Source organism: Microcaecilia unicolor, chromosome 4 (genome assembly GCF_901765095.1).
Source record: "Microcaecilia unicolor chromosome 4, aMicUni1.1, whole genome shotgun sequence".
NCBI classification, from domain to species: domain Eukaryota; kingdom Metazoa; phylum Chordata; class Amphibia; order Gymnophiona; family Siphonopidae; genus Microcaecilia; species Microcaecilia unicolor.
The window spans coordinates 253,554,871-253,567,314 of record NC_044034.1 but is presented as its reverse complement, the minus strand read 5'-3'; the positions used below and the strand labels follow the sequence as shown (position 1 = coordinate 253,567,314).

The 12,444-nt window shown below is 42.2% G+C and overlaps 1 protein-coding gene across 1 annotated transcript in view; it reads left to right on the top strand.

Moving 5' to 3' along the window:
* Positions 1–12,444, top strand: part of TBC1D8 (TBC1 domain family member 8) — a 221,215-nt gene that overhangs the window by 199,554 nt on the left and 9,217 nt on the right. The window contains 1 exon segment of the mRNA XM_030201431.1: positions 9,025–9,125. Coding sequence (XP_030057291.1) covers positions 9,025–9,125 — 101 coding nt within the window.

The following is a 12,444-nucleotide window of genomic DNA, read 5'->3' as shown; positions in this document are numbered from 1 at the left end:
TTCAGGGGTTTCCCAAAAAAGACAATTGTTTTTTTGTCAAGTATTTGTCATTGTTTCATCTATTACTGATAGGTATGATATTGGCATACTGATAGAGTCCTAGCTGTTCCATCTGTTGTATCGATTATATAATTTAGAATCTTCAGCTTCTCTGCCTTGGCTTCACTGCCAAGTACACTGTCACATTAAATCTTTGAGGCAGTGCCCCCACTGCACAAGCACGAGGACCTTCCCGCCCAACGCTCAAGGTTGACATTTTAATCTCTCCTCAGCATGTCAAACTTTTGCTTTACTGGTGCCTTCCCCTTTTTGGGACATTTTTTCTTCATATTCTTTTTTCATTATTGTTCAAATTTTACATTTTTTTTCAATTATTTTCATTTTTTAATTTTCAGCCTTGTGAGTCCTGGGAAGCATCAGCTACTTTTGGGTACACAACTATTCAAGCTCCCTGTGCCATTGAGTCTTTTGACTTATCAGCTGTTTTTCTTTCCATGTCAACGAGGGTGCTGAGTGGCTTTAAGAAGTGTACTTGATGCAATAGAACTATTTCAGGCCCCCATAACTGGTGTGTTCAGTGCTTAGGTCCAGAACACTGAGGCATACAATGTAGCCTCTGCCTGCACAATGTAACATCCAGAAGATCCAACATCAGACTTGGTACCGCATATCCGTAAGGACTGTACGTCCTCGTCATTGGTGCTGCGCACATTGAGGCACCTGCAGCATAAAAAAACCTAAAAAGCATCACCATCATTATCCCTGCAGGCACTCTGCCCATACCTCTCTTGCATCAATGTCCTCAATATACGGGAAGCGTCCATGCCACAGTGGCCGCTCTGCTCTCCAGTTCATTACTCATTCACAGCCTTCAAGGTCTTCGAGGTCTCCTATGCCTGCACAGGCTATAATTTGAGCTGCGTTCACACCGCTTTCTCAGCCAGTACTGACATCTACTCTTCACGAGGAAATCCGGGCTATGCTCAAGGAGGAGCTTTCAGGGCTATTGCATTCACAGTCTATACAGGCTTACAGGGTGCTTGTGCCTGCCTCAGCCCAGCCCATCAATGCATCAGAAAGACAATCACGGGAAAGGAACTGCACACTGGCTTGACGTTCACGATCCGGTGTGGCACGAACATGACCAATGCATGTGTTGACATTGCCAGAGTAACTTTCCCCAACTTTGGAGACTCATCTGCCTCAATGCACCTTGATGCAGAGCCGATGCTCTAGTCGTCACTCTCTTCCACGTACTTCCCGTGAACAGTAGTTTGAAGAGTCAGACTCAGACCTTTGCTGGGAGATGAATCCAGACCCACAGCACCTTTCAGCTAAAGAGTCCTATGGCATTCCATCTGATCCATCTCTACCACCTGAGAGATGTAGATCTCCTCCAGAGAGTATATCTTTTTCTGGCTTTGTCTGAGAGATGACTCAAGCCATACCTTTCAAACTGGAAACAGAGGAAGAACCTTGATTAGAACTTTTTGAAGTTCTAGATTATGATTCTCCTAGAGAGGACATCACTGTTCTACTTCATTCAATTATGAAGTAGAACAGTCTACTTAAAAACTGTCAGTTCAAGTAGCGCCAAAGAAAATTGATACAATGTATAGGATACAAAAATCCATTGGGTTTGAGAAAATACAATTACCTCATCATTCCCTAGTTATAGAATCTGCTTCAGTGCAAGATCACATGCTTTTACTCCTCCAGGAAGAGAAGCTAAAACATTAGACTCTTTTGGCAGAAAAACTTTTCAAGCTTTAATGCTAACCAATTGCATATTGGGTTATCAACTTTGTATTCCACAATTTATTTAAAATCTCTACTACAGAGCACTCTGAGCTTTTGCAGAATTCCTTTCCCCTGAGAAAGCTGAGGAATTCTATAAGATTCACAGAAAACTTCTCTACTGACGTAAATATCTGGCAAGGCAAGCCTTTGATGTCTCTTCATGTATTTCCACCTTAGCAGTGGCAATGCAACATTTCTGTTGGCCCAGGGTCTTCAACCTCAAATCTGCTGTCCAGGAATGTCTAGCAGATGTTGCTTGTCGTGGAGAAAACTTGTTTGGTGACAGTCGAGGAAGTGGCCTTCCTAATTAAAAAAACATGCAGATACTATTAAGATTCTGTGCAGGACACAAACTTCTGCTGCTACTTCTAGAAGATTTACAGGAGGATATCAATGCTCACATTAGTACATGTGTAAGCGTCATTACAGTCCAACTCCTCTTCCACCTCTAGGTACTATGCCCTAAGGCAGCAGCGGGATCAGAAAACCTAGACATCCTTAGTCTAAACAGCCTAATATTTGACTCCTTCCTAGAGAATATTGCCACCATACAGTTGTCCATGTCAAGCAACCTACCTATCAGAGGGAGGCTCAGTCTCTTCCAATGGAACTGGCCTCTCATAACCACTGACCTTTGGGTGCTACACACCATTCAGCACAGCTGCGCTCTGCTGCAAAGAAAACCTCCCAACCATCCACCAAGAGAGTCTCGTTTCAACCCCTTCCAAATTACTTCAAGAGGAGCTCTCAGCCCTCCTCCAGCAGAATGCAGTAGAACCAGTTCCTCCACCAGGCAGGGGTCAAGGGTTATATTCCAGATATTTTCTAATAACAAAGAAGATGGGGGGGGGGGGGGGGAGTACGTACAGTTCTCAATCTTCAAGTCTTAAATAAGTTTCTACTCATAGAAAAAGTTTGCATGGGATCCCCACTTCCCATGATACAACTCAACGATTGGCTTTGCTCTCTAGATCTCAAGGAAGCATACACACACATACCCATTCTCCCGGCAGACTGAAAGTTCCTCTGCTTTCTCTGTGGAGCTCTGCACTATCAATACAAAGTCTTAACATTTGGCTTAGCTTAGGCTCCTCGAGTCTTCATGAAGTGTCTTATAGTAGTAGTTGTAACACTTTGCAAGTGGGGCATACTCGTCTTCCCCTACCTGGACGACTGGTTAATCAAAGCAGCCTGCCGAGATTTGGCAAACAGCTGCATTCAGTCATCCATAAAGCTCCAAGAACTCCTCAGATTTGTGATCAGTTACCCCAAATCACATCTTCAACCAGTTCAGACCTTAGAGTTCATAGGGGCTCTCCTCAATATGACTCAGGGCAGGGCCTTCCTTCCTCAACTAAGGGCAAACAGCATACTACATCTCGCCACTCAGGTGTTCAACTCCATCCTAGTATCTACTCGTCAGTTGCTCCCCCTACTCAGTCACATGGCTTCAACAGTCCATGTAACACCATTGGCTCATTTCCACTTCCAAATTTCTCAGTGGGCACTCCCCCCCCCCCCCCCTCAGTGGTCCCAAGTCACAGGATTACTATCAGCTCATATTCAGATCACTCTACAACTACACCATTCTCTACAATGGTGGATAGTGTCTCAGAATCTTACCCAGGGTCTTCCATTCCAATTCGCCCCTCAAAACGCTTCATAGCAGACCTCACATTACACCTAAACTACATGCTGCAACTTGGACTCTTTCCTAAGGACAAAGGCAACATACTACTCACCCCAATACCTAAAGATACAAAGAAAAAAGCAAATGAAATCACCAACTACCGCCCGGTAGCATCTATCCCTCTGGTAGCCAAATTGATGGAAAGCATGGTAACCAAGCAACTTACCGACTACTTAAATTCTCAATACTACACGAAACACAATCAGGATTTCGTTCCAACCACAGTACCGTAACAGTATTAATTACTCTCCTAACCAAATTCAAACAAGAAATTGCAACTGGCAAAAGCATACTTCTCCTGCAATTCGACATGTCTAGTGCGTTCAACATGGTAAACAACAAAATACTACTAAACATCCTAGAATACTTCAGGATCGGTTGAAGTGTACTCAGTTGGATCGAGGGTTTTCTAACCACAAGAACATACCAGGTGATATCAAATTCGAATATATCACCATGGAAACCAGAGTGTGGAGTACCCCAAGGATCACCGTTATCACCGACCCTTTTCAACCTAATGATGACCCCACTAGCCAAATTCCTATCTTACCAAGGCCTTAACCCTTACATCTACGCCAATGATGTCACGATATACATCCCGTTCAAACACGATCTAACAGAAATCACAAACGAAATCAAACTTAGCCTGCAAATCATGAACTCGTGGGCGGATACATTTCAACTAAAACTCAAGGCAGAAAAAACACACTGTCTAATCCTCTCATCCCAATACAACTCGAATAAACCCACCAATATAAACACCCCTCCTATTTCAGACAGCCTGAAAATTCTCGGAGTTACAATCAACAGAAACCTCAAGCTAGAAAGCCAAGTGAAAACTACAACAAAGAAAATGTTCCACTCAATGTGGAAACTCAAACGAGTAAAACCTTTCTTCCCGAGGGAAATATTCCGCAGCCTGGTACAATCGATGTTACTAAGTCACTTAGACTACTGCAATGCAATCTATGCCGAATGCAAAGAACAAATCATCAAGAAACTCTAAACTGCCCAAAACACCGCAGCCAGACTCATATTTGGAAAAATGAGATTTGAACGCACCAAACCCCTACTAGAAAAACTGCATTGGCTCCCAATCAAAGAAAGAATTGCGTTAAAAATCTGCACCCTGGTTCATAAAATTATTCATGGTGAGGCCCCTGTGTACATGGCAGACCTCATAGACTTACCAACCAGAAACACAAAAAGGTCAACACGCACGTACCTAAATCTCCACTACCCAAGCTGCAAAGGACTAAAATATAAATCAACCTATGCATCCAGCTTCTCCTACATAATCACGCAACTATGGAATGCACTACCAAAAGTCTTGAAAACAATGCACTATCTAACAAACTTCCGGAAATCATTAAAAACCAACTTGTTCAAAAAGGCATACCATAACGATCCAACTTAAACACCTGAACACTGCAACACAACGAAACTTATACCAGAACTGGACAAAACTTAACTCTTCCTCCTTGACTACCTAATTCACTCTGTCACTCTTGAACTTTAACACAATACCACTCTATATGTCTCATACCGGAATTGGCGATCGCCATCACGGTATTATGTAAGCCACATTGAGCCTGCAAATAGGTGGGAAAATGTGGGATACAAATGAAATAAATAAATAAATCCCTTCCACATCACAAGATCCTCACCATAGATGCATTCATGACAGGTTGGGGAGCACACCTAGAATATCTCCACACACAAGGTTCTTGGTCCTCGTGGGAAAAAAGATATATCAATCTTCTGGAATTACAAGCAGATTGGAAAGCTCTCAAAACCTTCCAGAACCTATCCTCGGTCAGGTAATACTCATTCGCACAGACTACTATGTAGCGATGTATTACCTGAACAAACAGGAACAGGTTTTTACCATAAGCAATCCAGATATGGACTTAGGTGGCTTCTCAAAACATCTTTTTAAGAACTGTTTGCTTAGCCGGCAAACAAAATGCTATAGCAGACAAACTGAGCAGAATCCTTCAATCTCATAAATGGTCCCTCAGCACCTTGGCAGTTTGTTGAATATTCCAGCAGTGGGGGACCCCAGCGATAGACCTTTTTGGTTCTTCTCAGAACAACAAGCCTTCCCTGCTTTTGCTTCCATCTCTATGCTCCCAACCGTACAGCCCCAGATGCCTTTTTTCTTCACTGGCAAACAGACCTATACACTTTTCCCCTACTACCTCTCATAGGGAAAACTGTTCTCAAACTGCATCGAGACCAGGGGACCATGATTCTAATAGCTCCCTACTGGCTACGTCCAATCTGGTTCTACCTTCTCCTAAAGTTATCATCGAGGAAACCATTTAAGTTAGATCCTTTTCCAACCCTAATAACACAAAACAAAGAGTCTCTCCTTCATCCAGACCCTCGTTCTCTATCCCTGACAGCTTGGTTCCTGACAACATAGATTTACATTGCTTAAACCTTCCTAACGCAGTCTCTAGGACACTCCTAGCCTCTAGGAAACCTACATGAAAATATTACCATTTAAAGTAGAAAGGATTTTCTCTTTGGTATGCAGCCAGAGCACTCGATCCTACTATAAGCTCTCTACCTACTCTTATGGAGTACCTCATCCACTTTTCGGATTCTGGCCTCAAAACTAATTCAGTTTGAGTATATTTGAGTGCTCTCAGTGCTTTTCATTCTAAAGTTGATAATAAGCCAGTTTCCATTCATCCCTTAATGGTTAGATTCATGAAAGGTTTGTTTCATACCTATAATCAAAAATCACTAGAAAGACTTCTTTACATATACATTCAGTACTTAAAATCACAATACTTTATTTTTCAGTCTAATATATAAGTATATAATTTTATGTTACCCATTAATGTTCACAAAAGATTTTTACAAATTACCAAACTCTCAGTTTGCACAAAAATCATGATTGTTCACCATTTTAATTATTAATACGGTTTTTTTTAAATCCTATCTTGTTGGTACAAAGTAAAAACTCTGATGCAGAAGATACAGATACTTAATACTGATGTGTGCACCAATCTAAATGCTTTCCATGTGCCATCAATATTCTCTTGAGAGAGTTTGATAATATTTAAACAAGGATAGAATGCTTTACATACTATTATTAGTCCATCAAGTCATACATTCTGCGATGCTCCAAATAGAAAGCGCTGTAGGCTCTTGACTCCAGCATGACTCCAGAGTGCTTCTTGGAGCTTCAGCCTATTACACTTTCTACTCAAATCCTTTTTCTGTTTTGATGATTGATATTTAAGAATCTCCTGATGACACTTTTAGTGAAACATGAGCCCATGTAGAGATTCTAAGACAAGAATTTGAAATGTTAAACTGTGACTTTGAAAAACTTGTTATGAAAATCAAGGGAGAGTTTGGAAGTCGTTTCTTAGCGATTACAAAGACTGAAAAGCTGAAAGTTGTTGATTGAGACCTACATTTGGAACATCGCAAAATGTATGAATTGATGTACTAATAATAGTGTGTGAAGCATTCTATCCTTGTTTAAATAATATTATCAAAGTCTCAAGAGAATATTGATGGCACATGAAAAGCATTTGGATTGGTGCACAAATCAGTATTAAGTATCTGTATTTTCTGTATCAGAGTTTTTACTTTGTACCAACAAGATAGGATTTAGTAAAAGGGTATTAATAATTAGAATGGTGAACAGTCATGATTTTTAGCAATCTGAGAGTTTGGTGATTTGTAAAAACCTTTTGTGAACATTAATGGGTGGGATAAAACATTTTTTATATATATATTAGACTGGAAAATAAATTATTGTGATTTTAAATATTGAATGTATATGTAAAGGAGTCTTTATAGTGATTTTTGATTATAGTTATTTAGAGACTAATTACAATTTGAGTCCATTTGCTATAGTATTGTTTCATACCTAACCAACTATCAAACCACCTCCGGTGTCATGGGATCTGAATGTCATCCTAACAGCTCTCATGAAACATCCATTTGAACCACTTCATTCCTGTTCTCTAAAATTCCTCACATAAAAGGTACTGTTCTTAATTGCTGACTCTTCTGGCAGAAGTAAGAGCTAACTTCAAGCCCTTGAGGCAGCCCACCTTTCATCAGGTTGTACTCCAAACGTACCCCAAATTCCTTCCTAAAGTGGTATTGGAGTTCCATTTCAATCAATCCATTGTACTACCTCTTTTCTTTCCAAAGCCACACTGTAATCCTGGAGAAGCAGCATCGCATACCTTGGCCTGCAAGCATTCGCTAGCATACTATCTAGAACATACAAACCTGATAGGAAGTCCTTACAGCTTTTTGTGTCCTTTGACCCAAATAGGTTGGGGATTCCCATCAGCAAAGGTACAATCTCAACTTGGCTGACTGACTGTACCTCCTACACATATAGTCAGGCTGGGCTTAACCCTTCATGGCCAAGTCACTGCTCACAGTCTAAGAGCCATGGCAGCTTTAGTAGCCCATTTCCGCTCTCCCTCCATTGAAGACATTTGCAAGGTGGCTACATGGTCTTCTATCCACACCTTCACTGCTCATTACTGTCTGAAGCAGCGTTCCAGGCAGGATAGCTGGTTTGAACAAGCAGTCCTGCAGAATATTTTTACTACTTAATGTCAACTCCACCCTCTGGCCCTTTTTTTCCACCAGGCTCACTATCTCCTTAGTTGCAGAAACTGATTTATATTGTGAGCTTGGTAGCTAGCGAGTCACACATGTGAGAATATATTATGCCTATTCATCTTCTGAGAAAGCTAAGTTACTTAACCTGTAGCAGGTGTTCTCAGAGGACAGCAGGCATATATTTTCACTTCCTTCTGCCTCCCCTTGGAGTTGTCTTCTTAGCTTTAATACTGTACAGCTGGTCCCGGGCTTGAGTGTCGGGCAGGAAAGCACCCGCTCATTCATGGTGGCACTACCTCAAATATTTAAAGTGAAAGTGTACTTGGCAGTGTCTGCACCGGGCTCTGTGGATGATGTCACCCACATGTGAGAATATATGCCTGCTGTTCTCAGAGAACACCTGCTACAGGTAAGTAACTTAGCTTTATGCTATCTTCTAGTGTCATAAATAGCAGTACCAATTAATCACTGACCACATTTCTGACATCATGAGATCTGCTCAAGATATCTTAGGACTGGGCAAATCAGGAGCATACTCTACAACTGATAAAAGATAAAATTACTCTAATTTATAATACAAATAATAAAGCTGTACAGTTTATGTTTAATTGGATTTACTGCACTGCATTTCATGTCAGTTCAAAATGGTTTTCAATAATTACAAAGTCATCATCAATGGTCAGATGTAAAGAAGGCAATAGTCTACCATTGGACATAAACTTTTGTGAACATAGGGATGTCTGAACAGAATTGTAATAGGTGTTGAAGACTTGGAAAAAGGCTAAATACAAAGGGCAAATTCCTAAAATAAATATTGTACTATGTTGCTTTTTAAAATTGTTTTTAGATGGCTAATGATAAATCCGTTTTATGTATAAGGTTTCAATTTAATTTTGTGGATTTGGTTTTTTTATCTACATTAGGTGACGGAGTGGACTATCAGAAGCAACTGAAGCAAATGCTTAAAGATTTAGCAAAAGAAAAAGATAAGAAGGCTGAAAAAGAACTGCCCAAAATGACCCAGGTAAAATGCAGTTCATTTGGTGCATTTATTTATTTATTGGGATTTATTAACCACCTTTATGAAGAGATTCACCCAAGATGGTGTACCACAGGTACAGTTTAACATAAATCTTACAATTTTGTTAACAGTATAACAATAGTAAAATAACCAGGAATAAATATAATACAATAATAAATGGTAAACTTGAAAACAGTAAATTGAAACATAATAGAAGTACCCGTGAAATAGTATAAAAAATATACACATTTAACAGCATTGGAATTTAATTACCAGAGATATAATACAATGTTAGCATAATACTAATGATACACCTAATAAGCAGGCATTAGAACATTCAACTAACATAGATATGATGCTAGAGATTTTCTACAATATGGCTTACCATATATATAGCTGAGGAATCAAGAACAGATATATGATGGGGACAAGATGCATGGCACAGAGTCAGTTGGGATAAATTGGTGGTTAGCTAAACTCAAGGGAAGTTCGTTGTATAGTTAAGCAAGAGATAAGGAACTGATCAAAGTTACAGTGTGTGTAGCAAGCTAGTCCAGGTGCAGAATGAGTGTATAGTCAGTCACCCTATGTATTAAATGCTTGGGTGACGAGCCAGGCTTTCACCTGCTTCCTGAAGTAGAAGTAGTCTGGAGTTATACGTAGCCCCTCTGGGAGTAAATTTAAGCAAATGGAACAGAAATTACAAGATGAACCATAAAAAGTTGCAAATTGCAAACTTATAATGTGGATCAGTGGTATATTTCCCCTTGTGCTGATGGCAGACTAAGGCTTGTCTATGTAAAGGACTCGGTGGGGAGGAGTGGGATGAGAGTATCTCAGTAGGGTGACAGGTGGTGTATGGATGGAGGTGTACCTGTTGTGTATGTGTGTGATAGGGAGTGGTGTATATGTGTGGTGAAGGGTGTATGTTTGTGTTTATGGGGAGGATGCTGGTGGGGGTAGTAAGGGGGTATGTTTGGAAGGTGGATATTTACGTGGACTGGGGGACAAGCATGTGGGGAAGATGCTGGGGATTCTTTGGTGTGGAGGGATTGTTTGAGCAAATATATGTATGTGTGCAAGTGGATAAAGCAAATGCATTGGTGGGTGAGGGGCACATACTCTCTTCCATTTTGCTCTGTTCTCTTCTCCCCCCTCTCTCTTCTCTCCTTGCTGTCTCCCCTACCTACTTTCCACATTGGATCTCCTCCTTCCCACCAATCCCTGCTTGCTGTCTTTTCCCTTCCCCTCCTCACTAGTGTATCAGTGACCAGTACTCATCCACGGGGACAGATCAGAATCAGACCTGACACCAAGGAGATGGGAGGGTTCAACGTCGTCCTCGTCAGCACTGAGGGGTGTCGATGCTCGACATCAGGCGAAGGCCAAGAAGCACAAGCATTAATCCCCCTCGATGCATGTTGCCAGGAGCACCGGGCACCAAGAGACCTGGTACCCAAGAAGCACCTTTACTGGAAGGAGTACTCCCCCTCCGTCAAGGAGGTGCCAGTTCGGAAGTCTCCATGTAGCTGGGACCAGGTACCCAAGTCGACACTGACGGTTCAGCAGCCTTCTCTGACTGGACACCCCAGCCTTTCCAGATGTCGACCAATGATGAATGGATCTGGGCCATTCTCCAAGAGCACTTGGCAGGGCTTCTACAACAGAGTGCTTTGGCATCAAGGGTGCTTGTGCCAGCCATTCCTCTTCCATCTGCCTCACAGGGCCCTCAGACCTGCAGGTACCCTCTCGACTTCAATGGAGGAAGCTTCGCCAGATTTGAGGGTGGAGCCTGCATCTCAGTGCCATTCCAGACAGGGACTTAGTTCCTCCTACCCAAGGCAGGCTCGGTCTCAACCCTCTCATGAGGAGATTTTTGCTGACACTGATTCAGACTGCTCGTGGGCATCTGATGATGATCCAAGGTACTTGTTTCCATCAGACCCCTCCCCACCAGAAGCAAGGCACAAGTCTCTACCAGAGAGTCTCTCCTTCCCTGCTTTTGTAAAGGAGATGACAGCTGTCATCCCAATTCAGTTGGAGACGGAGGATGAGCCCAGGGTTGAGATGTTCGAGGTCCTGGATTACAACTCTCCACCTAGAGATGCTGTGACTGTCCCGCTTCACAAGTTCTTACATGATGTTCAAGTGAAGAACTAGGAGTCCCCTCTGTCTCTATCCTTCCTAAGAAGATCGATACCATGTATTGGATTCAGAGTTCACCTGGATTTGATAAGCTGCAGTTGCCTCATCACTCTGTGCTGGTGGAATCCGCGTGCAAATGGATCAGAGGTTCCAGAGACTTCACTTCAGTGCCCCCAGGCAGAGAAGCTCAAACTCTGGATTCATTTGGATGAAAGATGTATCAGGTCTCAATGCTCATATCCTGTATGCAGTCATACCAGCTCTATACAAGCCTCTATTTGCAGAACTTAGCACTATGACTGATTTGGCAGATTCTTTCCTACCGGAGCAGGCCGAATATCTTCGCCAACTGCTTTTGATGTGGCATCCAGGATCTCCACTCAGAGTATAACGATGTGCAGACTCTCATGGCTGCGTGTCTCTGACTTTGACCCGGCGGTCCAGCAGAGGTTGGCGGACACCACTTGTTGGGGTGATAACCTTTTGGAGAGAAGGTGGAAGAGGTCGCAGACCTCAAGAAGAAACACACTGATACCATTGACGTCTCTCCCGGACAGCACCTTCTGCACCCTCCTCTAGGAGGTTTTTGGGCAAGTCAAAGAAGGGGTCCCTTCTACTCTTAGGCATAGGTACACTCTTTCTCACCCACTCAGCAAGCTCAGCCTTGACGCACTTGTTCTTTTCAACAGAGTGCGCCTAAGCCCCAGCTGGCTCTCCAGTCAACACGGGGGAGGGGGGTGAGTTTTTGAGTTTTTTACTTCCTCCAGCAGAGCATAGCTACAGTCAAAGTAACTGTAGGAGAAGAACTACCTGTAGGAGGGAGGCTGAGTTTTTTTTTTTTTGCAAGAAAGGAGGCCCCTTGAAACCTCTGACTGATGGTGTTCTTCAAATAGTCCATCTTGGTTACGTCAAAGGACTACTGGTGAAGGGAGACCACCAAATTGCCCCCTGAGAGCTTCCTTCATCAACTGTCTTCACAAGGAAGTACTCGCAGAGGAACTGTCTACCTTTCTAAAGGCGGAAGACAACCCAAAACAGACCAAAAACAAGGGAGTTAGAGTGCCAGAAAAGTTTAATAGGACCCTACACGGTCCGTGTTTCGGCCAGCAGGCCTTCCTCAGGGATCTAAAATAAAACAAATAAATTAACATATGTACATATTAGATATAAAGTACAA